This window comes from Triturus cristatus, chromosome 2_2, assembly GCF_964204655.1.
Source record: "Triturus cristatus chromosome 2_2, aTriCri1.1, whole genome shotgun sequence".
In the NCBI taxonomy this organism is placed as follows: domain Eukaryota; kingdom Metazoa; phylum Chordata; class Amphibia; order Caudata; family Salamandridae; genus Triturus; species Triturus cristatus.
Window position 1 is genome coordinate 1,018,115,202 of NC_140582.1, and position 18,089 is coordinate 1,018,133,290.

At 39.3% G+C, this 18,089-nt stretch overlaps 1 protein-coding gene across 10 annotated transcripts in view; it reads right to left on the reverse strand.

The window, feature by feature from the left end:
• Positions 1-2,634: 2,634 nt before the first annotated feature.
• Positions 2,635-18,089, reverse strand: part of ABLIM2 (actin binding LIM protein family member 2) — a 918,768-nt gene continuing 903,313 nt past the window's right edge. For all 10 annotated transcript variants that reach the window (XM_085642477.1, XM_085642474.1, XM_085642469.1 and 7 more), the window contains one exon: positions 2,635-3,662. In XM_085642477.1, the coding sequence (XP_085498603.1) occupies positions 3,549-3,662 (114 nt within the window). In that variant the 3' untranslated portion in view covers positions 2,635-3,548. The remainder of the gene's footprint in view (positions 3,663-18,089) is intronic.

An 18,089-nucleotide genomic window follows, 5' to 3' on the forward strand; every position in this document is an offset into this window, starting at 1 on the left:
TCCTGACAGGTCGCTTCCAGTCGGGCAGCTTGGCCCCCCTTCGTCTTGAACGCTGACAACCTCCTCTGCGGAGTTCCACAAAGATCCTCACTCAGAGCCACTCTGTTCAACACCTACATGATCCCAATTCACCAGCATCATCTGCTCCCACAGAATCAAAATCATATTCTATGCTGACAACACCCAGCTCATACGCTCCCTCTCTGAAAAGACACCAAATATCTGGACCAATTTTTCTTTCTGCATGACTGAAGTAGCCAGATGCATGAAAACCAACAGCCACAAGCTTAACACAGACAAGACGGAAGTTATCCTTCATCAAAGGCACCTGGCTCTAGAACTCCACCTGGTGGTCTTCTAAACTTGGACCCACACACCTTCCGGCAACCCAAGGAAAGAACCTCAGAATATTAATTGAGACCCAGCTCATGATGACGGGGCAAATAAATGCAGTATCCTACTCCTGCTTCCACACACTCAAAAGCCTCAATAAGAACTTCAAATGGCTCCTCACAAGCAAGTTGGACTACAGCAATGTCTTATTTTCTGGAATCAATGCTCAAAGTCTCCAGACCATACAAAACTCTGCAGTCAGGCTCACATCACCAATGCGCCTCAAAGAGCTCCACTGGCTCCCAATCCACTAACAGGCTCTATTCCAACTCCTGACATACACTTACATACCCTTACACCACATTGGCCCAGGCACCTCAACAACCGCATAAACCTAGACAAACCTACCAGACATGTTTGCTGAGTTAGGCTCCTACACACCACCCCCCACATATGCAGAACCTGATCCATTGATCATTCCTTCTCTTAGCTCACCCCTAAAGCCAGAAATGACCTGCACATCAGAGACTCATCAGTTCTTGAACTCTGCCGTAAATTGCTGTGGCCCATATAGCTCATGCTTCAGTGACAGAATACCCTCCCAGGTGACATGTGTGCTATAAACAAATACAAAAAATATGGCCCTATTTAAAGTTTGGCAGAGCAGAAGATCGGCCCCACCAAACACGCAGTTTATCAGCCCCATTCACAGGTGGCGAAGCACCACAATTTAAACAGCAAAAACTCAGTTGACTGCTTCACAAATCTCAGGCCAGGATTTCAGGTCACAATGGCAGTTTCACCATCACTGGATTTCCCTGTACAAGAAAGCCAAGCAAGGTATGGCTGTCTGGGTACGAAAAACAAACAACAGCCCTGACACAGAGGCGGAAAGTCACTGTGTGTCAGGGCCACTTAGGTACACAAAAGTAATTGAAACCACTCTGAAAAGTCATTTGCCTTCAGTGCTTCCTCTCAACAAGAAGAAGCATTAGCTGGAGGTCCTTCACCTGGGAAATGGGAACTGGAGTCTCTGCTGATCTGGTAGGTCATTCACCATCGAGTAAATGGCCATTTTCTTCAATATGTTTGTTAAGAAGTGGCTTCTCCCCTTGAAAAGATTACTGGTCCACAGGGACAATTGTAAGTTATTTTGTTTGGAGGAGCACATCTTATTTTAATCAAGTAGGTGACTGAACCAATAATTTATATCTTAAGTATTTTTAGCTGAAGGTCCTGCAGTGCTGCACTTGCTGCCAATCCAAGTGTTGAGATTTGAAGCTGCTATTACAAGTATTACAACCTGAGTACACTGTGCACTGTTCACTGAGTCGAAATAGGACTCCTGAGTTTATACCACAATAAACAGTTTAGACCGAAATGTAATTAAATTTAATTTTCATTTGTCAAACAATTTTGTTCATATAGTTATAACATTACAAATGTTATTTCCAAAATCAGAAATGAAGTATAAAATACATTGAAATTCATTGTCATTGCATATATATTGAACAATTCAACTGGTGACATGATTATTGGTAAACAATGTTCCTGTAACATTCAAATGAATGCCCGATGCATTTCGGGACGTATCAGTCCCTTCCTCAGGCTGTCCTCAAACTTTGAAAAAGGTTCCTTGTCGAAAAGACAGTTCGGGAGTTTTGCCAGATAGCATTCGATTAAAGCGGTTCCATGAAAGTTGTTACGCGCGGTGTCATTATCTTCGAAGTCATGGGGACATGATTCTTCTTCTGATGACAACCAGATTCAACAAGGCATTTTCGGAGGACGAATGAGACTGTTCATTGATCTCTCCACACAAAGTTTGAGATTGGCCCCTGAGGAAGGGGCTGAGACGTCCCGAAATGCATTGGGCATTCATTTGAATGTTACTGGAACATTGTTTACTTATAATCATGTCACCAGTTGAATTGTTCAATATATATGCAATGACAATGAATTTCAATGCATTTTATTTTGTACTTCATGTCTGATTCATTATTGGAAATAACATTTGTAATGTTATAACTATATGAACAAAATTGTTTGACAAATGAAAATTAAATTTGATTACATTTCAGTCTAAACTGTTTATTGTGGTATAAACTCAGGAGTCCTATTTGGACTCAGTGAACAGTGCACAGTGCACTCAGGTTATAATACTTGTAATAGCAGCCACAGGGACAATTACATATGTAAGGTAAGAGATGTTAAGAAGCATGTGAGCAGGGAAAATAAATTGTTGTAGAGTTTGTTACACAAGGCTAGAAAAAAATGACAATGATGAAATAGGTACCACAATTTTGTTTTACAGCAAACATCAACCACCACTTTAATGGCTTTAGTTTACATGCCCAAAAAATGGAGCATGGAAAGAAAACTTTTAAGCACATGGTTTTAAAGTTTTCAATTGTTTTTAAAAGGCAATAATTCAAAAGAGAACAGCATAGAGAATGTAAAGAAAACTTTTAAGCACATGGTTTTAAAGTTTTCAATTGTTATTAAAAGGCAATAATTAAAAAAGAAACATCATAGAGCATGGAAAAAAAAACTTTGAAGCACATGGTTTTAAAGTTTTCAAATGTTTTCAAAATATCGTAATTCAAAAGAGGACAGCGTCACATTACATTTTTGATAAGTAAAACCTTTGCAGTGTGATCCAGCCTAGTAAGTAACAATTTGATAGGTGTAAAAAGTGAACTTATAACTAAAAACGAAGCACAATGACTAGACAGAAAGTGCTTTGAGTTATGCTTTCATTCCAATAATGAACCACACATAAACAACTGCAATAATATGTGGCTAACATGCTTCTCTTTGGCCTTTACCATACACATCTATCGACTCTCCATTCAGGAATACGTTGTCTTAAGTGTTCATTAGCTAACTTTAAATATTGGCTTTTAACATTCCATTTTGCTGGCAGCCATCTTGGATTCCTTGCATCACGCTGTACTGAGGTGTTTCCGAGTATCTGTGTTGAGCATTAGCTGAAAGCAACAGTTGAACTCCAGTGTACAGTGACTATGACCAGGAGGTACAGAAAGCGCCAGCTGCTCATGCACAATTAGCAGCCTGTGCATTTCCTATATAATTTTCTTTTCCTCCCCAAGGGTGAAGCAAGAAAGCTGGACAATGGTTCAGCTGCAGGTACAGGATGATAGTTCTGGCAAAGAGTAGGCTTTGTTCTTCCGGTGCACGAGTACTGTGTGAGGTTAGAAAAGCAGGGCCTTTTTCTTCAGATCGTTTCTTTTCCACAGCGCCAAGCGATCAAATTCTTCGATGGTCATTCCAAAGACGTCCTGGAACTCTTCGGGTGATAAGTGTCTCTGAAAAGGAAACACATCATTAGTCACATCTTCAAAATAATGCTGTTCTCATAAAATCAGACTCCGGGGTTCATAATCAAAATATTTTAGGGTCAACTCTCGAAAGACTATAATTGTGTAGAGCGAAGATATGATTTGTGTAGAATTGCAAGCATTTTAGGATCATGGAACCGCAATCATACAGTGATAACTAGAATTTTTGTAATTTCCCAGGCATAGTAAAGATATATTTCATCGTTTAATTTGATGAGTGCCACATAGTTTGCTTTCTATTTTTTTCTAAGAAATGCACTTCTTTCTCTTTTCAACTCAGCCACTGTGCTAAATAATCTTTTCCTATTTAGAATTTGTGATTTTACAATTTTTATACAAAGCAACCCACCGACATACGGTTAGGGTAAATGTGCATTTGGAAGTTGACCCTTAATTTAATCAATGAAAAAAACAAGTTTCCATTTGAAGAAATAAATATCCCTACAACCAATAGGAGTTCACTTTCTCAAACGTGTGGTATTACCTCTTGCGCAAATGTCGGTGAGTACCCAAAGAATTATAACTACGGATTTCCAGCACATTTGCATTACCAGACGCCACTACATGCTCATGGGAACACCCATTCAGCATCTCCGCCTGATAGTTATGACTAAATACTCTGCCTTCCCTTTTGCCATTTGCCAACAGGGATTACACAGGCAGATTTAGAATTCCAAATTTCCAGTTGCAGACTGCACTTATAGCACAAGGGAGTATGACTTAAAAGCACAAAATGCATTATGAATTGTCCCCTTCAACAACCCACTGCTGTGAAGTTGATGGACAAAACAATAACCTATAATTGTTTCATTTAGAGAACTTTGATTAGTTGGATGTTGTGTTTTCTGATTGTCTAATGAAAGAATATGAGACCCAGGGAAACTAATGATAAAGCATCAAGCCACTTGGATGGAAACCTAGGTTGGAGGCTTGGGGAGCTGCGGAGGTGAGACAGATGAGTGATCTGTACGAGGCAGGATCTATCATGTCCTACTAGGATCTAGTGGCAGACACCAACCTCCCACTGGATGCAGAATGCAACCACAAACCTTGCACTAAACATCATATTTAATATTGGGGTAGCTAGGAGGACTGTGGCAGCATGCTCTGGTTCCTTCTAAAATACACACAATGCTCGCTGGAAGGACTCCATGACAAATTGCCAGAGGGCTTGGGCAGGGACCTCACAGAAGAGGAGTGGCATCTAGAACTAAGACAAATAATGCAAGTATCTGGGAACACTAGATTTAAACTTCTGAAAATTTATATTTTACACCGGACATACCTAACCCCTAGAAAGATCAGCATATATTACCAAATGTTAATGCCCAATGTCCTAAGTGTTAACACATGGAGGCAGGTATCTCCCATATGACATGGACGTGCCCGGTGAAAGCAAACTGCTGGAGATTAGTAAGAGAAACTGTGACCTAGACGAGGGGTAGAGTGAGACGCCTAACACCTGAGCCTTACTGGGCCTTATGCCAAGACCAAAGAAAATGAAGACTGGCAACAGGTTCTTAGGTCTCCTAGTGGTATTGGCCTGAAGAAATATTGATATTGAAATTTAATAATGTGTTGAAGTAACACGTTGGAAGAAACAAGCACTACATTTGGGTCTACATATTTTTACCAGAAGCATTTTATACTATCTGCCTGTTAAACTCATTAGAATACTGCACATGGCTCCAAGAGGCGTTAAACATCTTTATTTTTCTTACATAGTCCATTTCCACTAGCAGACATTAGTGCCCAACAGAGTGACAAGGCAGAGAGGTGATATCCAATGTCACTATATTCTTTCTTAGCCCATTTACCTGTTCTCGCTAGTGCTACTTGTCTCATTCTAAGTGTACTTAACAGTGGTTATGGTTGGAAGTACATTAATCCTAATGAGTCTGGAATACAAGGGTAGCTTTCTGGAGATAACAAATATCACAAGGGAATCATCAATAATATTGCCGACTCACCAACGTTCTACATCTGTCTGCTAACAATTGAAGTATATAGCTTTGAGTCGTATATTGACAATTAACCGCATCAGCATTTGTTCTCAATGCATACTGTTGGACTTGGCCCTTCCTGCAGGGTCATCCTCAAACCTTTTCCCCTTCACCCTCCTGTTTTCTGAACCCATTTGTGTTGGCTTTTAGGATTCTGAGCACTTTACCATAGCTAACCCATTCTAAAATGCCTGTGCTCTCTTCTTTACACCTGATGAAATTATCTTACACCTAATTGCACATTTTAATTTACCGGGAAGCCCTTAGTGAAGTGGTAGTGCATGTACCCAGGGCCTGTAAATTGAATATTACTAGTGATCCTGGAGCACTGGTTGTGCCACCCACCTAAGTAGTAGCCCTTTAAAACATGTCTCAGGCCTGCCATTGCAGCCTGTGTGTACAGTTTCTAAACTTCCATTCTGACCTGACAAAACCTTCCTTTTTAATACATATGTCACCCCTAGAGTAGAAGCTGGACATGTACATTTAACTTTGACATGTCCTGGTAGTGAAAAACACTTAAATTCATGTTTTACTACTGCTAGGCCTGCCTATCCCATAGGATAATATTGGATTAACATATCACATTTAAAAAATGATACGTTTCAATTGAGATCAGGTAGGAATATCGAGTTTGGTGTCTAAAAAACTATAATTTTAAGCTCTCATAAATGGCACAGCCAGATTGTAACTCACAATTCTGAAAATGCCACTTTTACAAACTTGTGTGCATCATAACAGGGAATAATCCTGTTAAGGCAACAGGGGACGCGATCCTAGATTGAAAGTATACAAAATAATACTCCCTACACCATGGATTTATGTAATAATTGTGGAGGCTACATGCTTATTCCGCGCCTCTCATTACCAACACTTGTTGGAAAATTAGCTATATTCTTCTTCATATGTGTCCTTACACTTCTATACCTTTGATACTTGCATGACATATAAATCAAGACATCCTGGCAAACATATGACGTAAAATAAATAAATAAATGTTGTACACAAAGACTCTTTCTAGTAGATTTTTTAGTCCATTCACAAGTATATATTCGTCAGGCAATACAAAATATAATCACGTCACTGGTACTTCAAACCAAATTGGATTAAATGCTCACACAAATGTCATAACTTGTTGTTGCATATATTCACATTTATCACCTAGTACTTCTATTACCAACAATCATAAGTGTCCAACATATATCATAGTACTTCTGTGATGAACAAACAAAAGTGTCCAACATATATAGTCCTTATTATAATAGCAGACTAAGCATAGTGTCCAACAAAAGATGGATTTGCATAGCAGGGGATATTTTACATTCCTCCAAGTGCATGGTCCTCCAGATATCGTGGGTCCTATGTGGCCGGAGCACGTTCTTCAAGTTTTCCAAAATATAGGAGGTGTAAGTCCTTTCAGTTTTTTTGGAGGTTGTTTTTGGCCTTCTGCAGGTACGTATGCCCTCAGCTCAAGTTTACCTACGCTTACGGATTTCGACCTTCTGGATGGGCCTATTGGTTTAGTGAAGGTTTTGCTTAGGGCTGTTTGCTTTTAAGGACACTGTATGTGGAACATAAAAGGGGGGTTTAATGGCATGTATTAAAACAACGGTGTAACAACATCATGTTGATTGCCATTGGGGCCCTTAACCTAACACATACCATGTTTCTGTTTTTCAGAGTTCAACTGGTAACACACTGTGGATGATCTTTAGTGTGGAAGATACTGCATGCATGGGCAGGGGTTACTCTGACTGTAGTGCAACCTCTAAGTCAAGGAGAGAAGAAGAAGGTATAAGACTTCCAGGTTTAACATAGGACATGACATGCAAGGTGCTGAAAAAATGTTTTGTGGGGTCTTACTGATGTGAAGGGGACTTGTGTTCTCCTTCATGTAGACCAATCCTATATGTCAGGTAATATAGCGTTGGTATTGGAATGATTCTTCTGGAGGATAAAAAATACACTGTCTGAAGTATATTACCCAAACTGGTTGGCCTTCGCATGTCCCAGCCATTTGGTGCATGCAGCCTATTTCTGGGTCTCTTGTCCCAACCATTTGGTGCATGCAGTCTGTTCCTGGGTGACAAGACTGGGTGTAGTTGGCAGTTAAACTTTGTTTATTTCTGTCACACAGCAAAGGGATTAGGTGTGCCTGGATGGGCCATCAACTGGCAGGAATGACGCTGAGCGGGGCACATCCCTACTTGCAACTGAATAGGCTGTGCCCTGCCTTCACACAAAGGACTTGCCACCACTGCATTGTTCATGCAGCCAGCTTGAGCCACGGCAAGAGAGGCAAAAACCTCAAGGACTTCAAAGACATTTCTCTAGTAACTTCCCCTACTTCAAAGTGGGCTCCAGGTATAAATATTGGATCCTCAGACCCAAATCTTCAGTACACTCATGGACCTGTGGCTACTACAAAGAGGGAATGCTGTGCTGCTTTGCTGCCAGACGGACTGCCACTCTGCTGCCCTGCTTCTCTGCTGCTTTGCTGCCTGTTGCCCTGCTTGCTGAGAAGGAAGACTGGACTGGAAGACAGTGACTCCAGGGATCAGTTGATTGACCTGTTTTGAGCTACAGGGACATACCAAGCTCCAGATGCTCCCTGCAACTACCCAGCTGACCTACTACGTGGACCTGCTACTGGAACTACAACTGGACCTGCTAAAGGCCTGCCGGCCTCTGCTGGAGTGCGTTCCTGGCCCCCAAGAGGTGCCGCTCAGGTCCTGCACCCTTGTGGTGGGTGGTATCAGTCAAGCTCTCTCCTCAAGAAAAGGAGACATCCTGAAGTTTTGGGATCTTCATGGCCAAGAACTGGCTAATTTATGCTGAAATGTTGCCTTCTGTGCCATCTGCCAACACAAAGTTCCGCTGAACCCAGCTCTTTGCACCAGGCAACGTGAGATCTGCACTTCGCGCTAGAGCATGGATAGCTTGCTGTGACCGCCAACGCGAACCTCCAGCAATGACTGCGGCACCAAGCCTGCTCTTCGCACTACATTGGTGACCATCCGCGACGCTCTCCTTACTGTTCACGGCCCCTCCACCACGAACAGAACACTCACGTTGGACTTTTGAAAGTAACTCTTTCAGAAGGACAAACCTGGTCCTTGTATGTGGCCTGCGCTCCAACATTGTCAGCCTGAACTTGTAACTTTCAACCGGTCTCACATGGCCATATTTCCACGGGTCGCATTTTGTACTTTTAGGCACTTGACTTACCTGAAATCTTTAAAACTGCATATTTCCAGTTTTACTGATTGGATATTTGTCGTTTTGGTGCGAAATAATTTATTAAATTTAACTCTGTTTTTCTAAGTTGGTTTGGGATTTTTCTTGCATTGTGTCATCACTTTATTACTGTTGTGCATTGTCTCTAAGTTAAGCTTGGCTTGACTGTTTTGTGTCAAGCTGCCAGAGGGTTAAACACAGGTCAATTTGGTGTTTGCTTGTCACTCCACTGTGACAGAAATTGTGGTTGCTGCTGGAGTAAGGTTTCCCCCCTCACCCAGCAACCCAATTTCCAGCACATACATAAAACATTTTGCTTTGTACTCAGACTTTTGTATTCTGTACCCCTTGAGATGTATCTGGATGACTACTGAAACAGAATAAACGTTGTGAAACATTTTAAAACTTTGGTTTTCTGCATGCTGTTTGTCACAGTTGCCTCCTCAGATCTGGGGCTCAGCTCTTTGCCCTTCTAATTCTAGTGTTGCTGTTGTTCTGTGGATTGATATACATAAAGGATATCACATGTCACATCTCCACTGACATCGCCAATAATATCAGTGCAGTCACGATCTTTTTCTTCCTTCCACTATTTGTTTTCTGGAAACTCAATGCCCTTTTAATGTCAGTACAAATTCACTGCTCCACCTGCATGATTATTGTATAACCATGATAGACTTAGGGGAATTGGTTACTATGGGGATGCAATCTTAAAATGTGTATAAGATTATTTATTCAAGAATCTTGGTATATAGTAATCGCCAATAGGACCAACGGAATGGCCCAATCACCCTCTCTCAATTGCATCTCCAGCTCAGTGTCCTCTCTGGAACTCTGAGCAAAGCTGGATTCCAACATTCCATGACAGCACGAGGACCATGAATGCGAGGGAGATAACAGGCCACAACACATCTTCCACCTTAATAACAACAATGGAATGTTTTACAAAACACGAGAAATGAAAAAAACAAGAAAATAAAGCAAGATGCGAAATAATTATATAACTTCAATTTGGATGAACAATTCATTCAGTATGCATTTACAATATTATGCATGAATAAAACACAGCATTATTCTCATAACAAATTCCTTAAACTTCACAGGAAATTTAGATTTGAATTTACTAGAGGAAGAAAGTTGATCTTCTCGCCTACCTCAAATCCCAGAAGAAATACATTTCTCTTGAGCAATCTTGTCACATTCACCACCCAAGCACTATTTCACCATTGTCCATTCTCCAACCTGGCAGGGTGAACCAAACTTTACTCTAACTTTTACTACTTTAGCATCAGGCAGTTTGATCTAAAGCCAATCTCTTTTGAGAAAAATTGAGTTAGTTCTTTAGCACATATCATATCTGGTTTTACTATTCATATGACTTTGGTTGATGTTTGAGCTCATTTTACAAATGTTTTGATCAATATCAAAAGTAACACTTATTTTAAGCAGGTTACTCCACCAAGCAGGCTTGAGAAAATCCTGAGAAAAATCTGCCCCTTAATGCCTGAAATGGTGATATTCCTGTTACACTGTGATTAATGTTGTGGCAAAACCACAACATAGCACAAACCCGCATCCACTACGTTCACACCTTTTATCACTGCACTTCTCACCCACTCACTTATAAAATTATTGTCTCTCTCCACCTGGCCATTACTTTGGGGATGATACGGGCTACATTTCTTGTGTTGAATACGTGCATCTTGTAAAAACTCACTAATCCCAGCCGAGATAAATTGCACACGATTATCAATATGATTTTGGATGTAAAACCCTCTCTTGAAAATACATCTGTTAACAAATAATCACTGTCTTAGTGTTTTCTTCACTTATTACCTTGACCTCCAGTCACTTAGATAAATGATCATTCAGAAATATGTAAAACATTGGACAGACTGAAGAAAACTAACTCACTTTACTCCACACCCTTTCAGGACTACCAGCCTCCAGTATAAGCTGTGTAACACACCTAGGGCTTTTGTCATTCTGTAAACAAACCACACACTTTTCATTCAGTCCCTCTATGTCTCTGTCCATACCTGGCCACCAGCAGGTTTCTCTTAGTCTTCTCATGTTGAGAGTCATGCCTAGATGACCATCATGAATAAGTTGCAGTAATGCATATTTGATGGTGCTTGGTGGAACAAATTTGTCCTCTCTAAACAACTTTGTCTCATGGACAACTCGGACTGTACTTTACTAAAAGGTTGCAAAATGACAGATCAACTCTCTAGTCTAGGCCAACCTTTACTCATGTATTCCAAATTTTCAGTGAAACATTCTGAACCACAGCTTTTCTCCAGTCATCATCACTGACATTTAATTTTGCTCCATGCAACACTTGCCACCAAACAATCTACATCCTGCTGATCGTCTAATACCTCCTCCAGTTCATCACCTGACTATGAAAGATGAGACAAATGATCTGCTTTTTTGTCTTCTTCTCCTGGAATATACTCCACATCAAAATGATATTCAAGTAGTTTCACACTCAACGTTACTAACCTGGTTGTCACTTTTGTGGAATGAATATTAGAACCACTGATAATTGGCACCAAAGGTTTGTGGTTGGTCTGTAATAGAAATTAAGTCTCCCAGATATAAGCTTTAAAATTCTCAAATGCCCAGACTCAGGTCAGCATTTCACGCTTAATCACGGAATAAAGACGTTCCTGTGGATTGAGCATACGTAAAGCGAAAGCAATAATATGTTCAGAACAACCCTTCCAGTGATAAGAAATGCCCTTACCCCCACACCACTGGCATCAACAGTAATAGATAATGACTTCCCTGGTAGGTATAGAGAAAGTAAAGGGGCATTTGAGAGTCCTTTTTTGATTGTGGTAAAAGCATCTCCTTGCACATTGCCCCATATGAACTTCAAGTTCTTCTTCAACATTGTAATAAGGGTTTCTGCCTTGGTGGACAATTTACTAAAGAATTTAGCATAAAACTCACACATACCTAGAAATGCATGAATTTGCTCACAATCCCTTGTGGCTGTTCCTTTTCAATCATTTTGAGCAATCTTGGACTTGGGACAACACCACCACCTGATACGACAGGGTCAAGATATTCCACTTTTGGTACTCCAAACTCACATTTAGCTTTTCTTAATCTCAACCCTTTACCTTTAAGGGCAAAAAGGCCAGTACTCAGTCCTGAAACATACTCATTATTATCTTTTCCATAAACCAGAATGTTGTCTTCGAAAACCAAGGCACCCTACAATACCTTCAAAACTTCACCAATAACCTGCTGAATCACAGCAGAAGTAGCTGAAGCGAGTTCGAAAGACATGCTGCAAAAATGGAATATCCCAGATGGTGTAGCAAAAGCAGTGAGATGACTGGACTCTTTAGCAAGAACCACTCGGTGGTAACCGGACTTCATGTCAAGTTTCGAAAAAAAATTTGCACCAGCTAATGTGGTAATAATTTCCTCAATCAGGTTAAAGGATATCCATCTACCCATATAGCCTTGTTCAGACTTCTAAGATCGATGCACATCCATAAGTCATTGTTTTGCTTACATACAACGACTAGCCAGCAAAAGTACCAAATTCGCATTTGGTGGCCTGTACTCATAATGAGGCAAAATATGCAGACTCTAAAGCAGATTGTTTCCTTGTGAAAAATGCAGGTCCTGGAGGTAAACAAAAGATTTCTGACCATAAGTCTTTTGTAAGAATGTAAACACAAAGTTGCTACTACCCATAAGGTATTTTGTGCAATTCCACCTATTTTCTTTAGAATGTCTTTTAAAAGTTGTAACCTGACAATTCTTCATTGGAATCTTCTTTCTCTCGTTCATGCCCAAAAACACTGATTCCAATCTAGAAAGTGTCAGTGTCTGGTTCAAAAGTGGTTTAGAGACGCATATTCAACTGAAAACCTGAAACCTTTTACAGAAAAAGGAGATTAACAGGCATTTTAATTCCAAACTTGTGGAAAATCTCTAAAAATTAAATTAATTTTCAATAATGAAAGCCAGGTTCCAGCACACATTTATTCATAAAACGTAAACGCTGATAGAAATATAGGCATCTGGACATGTAATACTACATCACAACATTCTTTTTCAATCATGTCAGTCAACTGGCTTGAGTCTTTCGTTCCTGGCCACAAAGTAGAAGCCATCTTTGCCTTCTCAAAAGGTCAGTAGGATTCACAGGGATTCAGGAGTTCTACAAACCTGTGACCCAGATCACTCTCCATTGTTAGTATGCAAGACCATTTTGTGAACTTGTCATTTCTTTTCATTTCCTCTGTTCCCCTTCTGTCCTGTTTCACTTCACTCCCATTCAGTTCTGTGAACCTTTCCTCTTTATTGAACCACTTAAGTGCCAATCCAACCTGATCTCATTGATTGTCTCTGCTCCCCTTCACCATGAATACATTTTCACTACCCTGTTCCTCTTCCATGTCAACCTAGACACATAACTCTATGGGTTACTCCACATGTAAACAGTAAATAAGGATGCATCAAAATACCCTAAGTTGAGAGCACAACACTGAAATTACATTTTAGAATATGTTCAGAGCAACATTTCCCTATGAACTAATCATTTGTATAGCATTTATCACTGGTGTGTCACAACAGCCAATTCAGGCCTACTGAATTGCACCTAAACTTTCCTGGAAAGCAACCATCATGTACATGGACATAAAGATAAATATATGTGAAAAATCCCCAAAGGTTTGTCAGACAGGGTAGCCAACAACACAATTCTTTCCTTCTATGGTAATGTGTGAGATTTATTGTAAGAAAACACCTGCCTACAGCCTTTAACCCATAACTATCGACTCCTAAATGACTACTGGCTTTAATAAGTGCTTTTCATGATAAATAAGCAAGGGCTAGTGCCTTTTCAGAACTTTTCACAATAAACAGCTCAGACCTAACGCATCTAACATAGCCTTTCACTTTGAACCAATCAGACATTTAGCCTTCATCATAGACTCATCACCATAACCAATGCAGAGTTACTGTATTGAGCATAACGTTTCCCACAAGGCAACCAACAGGCATGCAGTAATAAAATGGTGAAAATTGACACATTTTCAATTGGAAAAGATAATATACAATGAAACTTCATATAATATATATACATAGAATAAGTTACGATCAAACATAGAAACCTTCGCCTACTATGGTATTCTATAAGATTTCATGTAACTTTATAAATTTCGACAGCCTTTAACGCCTTGTTGTGCCAATATAACCTTAAAGGTCAATTGGCTATAAAAATATGATTTCACAACGAATAAACTAGGCCCACTGCCTTTGCTGTAATGTTTCATAATAAACTCATCAGACCAGTGACATCCGATAATACTTTTCTCAATCAAACATACAGCTTTTATCACTGCCTTGCCACCATAACCAACTCAGCCCTGCTAAACAGACCATTAGCTTTAATATGAGACAAGACATGCATTACAGACACTCTTTTTCAGTGGAAGCACACCGTTTATGCCCAGTCAACTGCTGTACTTCAGAAAATCAACCAAATCAGCTATAGCCCCTATAGCAGTTGTGCTATATAAAGTTCTTTTTATGCTGATCCCATAAGGTACTTCAGCAGCAGCACTATCCTGTAATCATAAATTCAATATAATAATTTGGGACACTACCATGCCAAAAAAATATTTTCTCTCAAAAAGAAACATATATATGTGTGTATATATATATATATATATATATATATATATATATATATATATATATATATATATATTCACTGAAAAAACCATAGGTTTCACACACGTTATAGTTAGGAATTAGTATTTAAAAAACCTTGCAAATTCACTTAAAAAATCATAGGTTTCACACATGTTATAGTTAGGTGGATATTTCACTCGTAAAAAAACAATGAAATTCCCGCGTTATAGTTACTTCAGATATGGTTGTTTCAGTGAATTTGTACGTTTTTTTAAATGCTAAGTTATATATGTATTATAATTTTTTTTATATATTTATTTTTCAATAAACTAACTTTTTTTTTTAATGGTTTTTCACCGTGTGCGCACCGTGCGCGCACCGTGCGCGCACCTCCGCGATTTAATTTTTTTTTTTTTTAATGTTTTTTTCTGCCTTCGGGGTCCTTCAGGGACCCCCTGACCAAGGCTAGGGGGTCAGGAATGCTCTACCCTGCCCCCTTTTCACGTTCGCCATCTTCCTTTTCCACTCTCGCACTGAAAACAAACAAAATGGCGGCCGACACTTCCTGATTTCGACCAATTCGAACGTTGACTGACATATAACAACCAATCAGAATTACGCTCGCGCACGTTAGGGTGCGCGCACGGTGCGCGCACGGTGCGCGGCTATAGATATGTATGTGCTCTTAAATGCGATTTTCTCAGGAACTACTGAGCAGATTGACTCAATATATGCAAAAGACACTTCCCTGACCTGAGGACTATCTCTCTGCCAAATTTCAAGTAATTCTGATCAGCCGTTCGGGCTGTACCTTCGACTAAAGGTCCTATGGAAAAATGCATGGGGAAAACGTGTTTTGGGACCCCACCTTTTTTCTCGGCCCCCGCTTGACGAATCACCCCGAGACTTTCAGGGTAGGAGCTGAGCGGAGCGCCCCATTAGTTTTGAAAATTTCGCGAAGATTCGTCAACCGGCGCCAAAGTTATTAAAAATAGAATTTTGAGATTTCCTATGGAAACACGGTCCTAACTATAACTATCTACTGGTGACCGCCAGTAGATAACATATATATATATATCTATATATATATATATATATTTCAAGAAACTCCGCTACTGTCTCTTCTTGACAACGGATACGGACCACAGTTTGGTGCAGCAAATATATTTATTTCAAAATCACCTTGCCGCCATCGCGTTTCAGCCCGACCATGGGCCTTGATCACATGACACGGTAACGTGACATATCATTGGTTTATATAATACAAGTAACAGGCAAGCTGATTGGCATGTGTTGAGACAAGTAACATGGATAACAGACTACAAACAGCTAGTTCCTTAATCTTTTCGGGTTAACATTACAAGTAAAATACAAGTAAATTCAAATCCTTAAAACCCCTTAATATGTATATAAACAAGATTTGGTTTAAATAACTTAATTTAGGTTTCTGAAAGCAAGTTATTAATGTGAGTGGAACTGATGCTTGTGAATTTGTCTCATTACGCTTGACTGTACCTGTAAACCTAAGGTAGAAGTGCTAAAGTGCAAAGTGCCTGGGGAAATACACAGTTAAATAGTATCTAACAATCCTTTAACACTGTAAACAGTGTTAGTGCTGAAGGGACCCTTGTTCTGTGTATATAAGAGTCTTGCCGACGTTCCCCAATTCCCCTGATTGGTGCATAGTTTCTCAGTAAAAAGTATGTAACTACGATAAACAGCATGAATGCCTATGTATAAAATGTAATGAGAAATAGCACATCAAAAGGAGCATAGAAAAGAGTATAAATATATATGTGTGTGCTAAAAACCCCTCACTGGAGCCCCAGTGATACCGTTTATGCATGACATATTCTCATGTCTGCTATAAACAAAACTTCGTTGCGTTTTTTTGTAAAGTATTTTTTCAGTTTGTATGGTCAGCTCCTATTAGTAGACTAGGTAACATTGATGGCCTACAGAAGGTATTGTGGTCCACTCTAATCTCATTTATGCAAATATGTTAATCTATGTTGACAATTTGTGAAACGGCCTAATGGTGTTTTCCAGTGATAGTATTACTGTTAGAGATCTCAATATCACGTCCTATGAGGATGGATGTTTAGGCTTAATGTAAGATACAAAGAAACTTTTTAATTGTACACAGTAAAATAGATACTTGAGTTTGCAAATTACCGATGGGATTATGTACAGGTAAAAATAAGAATAAGTATTTGAAAATTCCATATGTATAGAAAATGATAGTAGTATTTATTTAAAACTCTTTTGGTTCTAAAGTAGGTCCTTATTCATCTAAGTAAATAAATAGATAAATAAATAAATACCATGTTAAATATAAAATTTTATAAACGACTAAATATGATCTAAAATAGATATTATTAAGCTTTCATATTGTATTGTATGGTAAATAAATAGATACATATAAAAAGACCATATACACTTCTATAAATAGTAAAATAAATACATCTAAAATCCCATTTAAAAAGTTTTTGGTCCTAAACAAAGTATATTTTCCCTCTATTTTACATAGTATATGGATAATTGATGTGTAACAACAATTATCAATGGGTTTGCACCTTTCAAAATAATCTTACAGGCATGTATAGAGATCCTCCGTTGTATTTAGGCCTGATGGATGTTTAGTATTTAGTTCAAGGATATATCTTGTTTCCAAATGGCGCAATCTATGTTCCCTGTCTCCCCCTCTTCTACTGGCTGGGATCGAGTCTATAACAAAATATCTTAAGTCACTGCTTCGAGATCCATGCTTGGATTTGAAGTGCCGGGCTACAGGATATGTCTCATCATGATTAGATATTGCCCTTAAGTGCTGTAGTATGCGTTTATGCACTTGAAGTTTGGTGCTTCCTACATAATGTAGGTTACATGGGCATGAGAGTACATATATTGCAAATTCTGTTTTGCATGTTAGGAGCTTAGATATTTTGTATTTTTTCTCACTAAAGGGGTTAATATACCATAATTTGTTTTCACCCTGTGAGCATGCTTTGCATGTTTTGCATTTAAAGAAGCCAGTATGAGTTTGGAGCCAGCTCGTGGATTCTATGACTTCAGGACTTGTTTTGACTAAGTCATCTCTCATAGAGCGGCTTCTACTGTAGGTTATTGGGGGTCTTTTCGGGAGCTTAGATCCTATCACTGGGTCACTGAGAACCATGGACCAATTGCGGTTTATGATGGATTCAATCTTGCCATGCTGTTGGCTGTGTTGTAATATGATTCTGAAGTCCCCCGTGGTATCATTACTCAATGCTGTTTCTTGTGTACATAACTTTGTCACCTGTTTCTCCATGAGTAGCGTTTCCCTACTTTTTAGCATAGATTTGTTAATCGCAGTTTTTATAACCTGTTCTGAGTAGCCCCTTTCTTTAAATCTTTGTTTACTCTCATTTTGAGCTAATATGAGGTCACTTTCTATGCTATGAATTCGCCTAAGGCGAAGCATTTCACCGTAGGGGATACTGGTTAT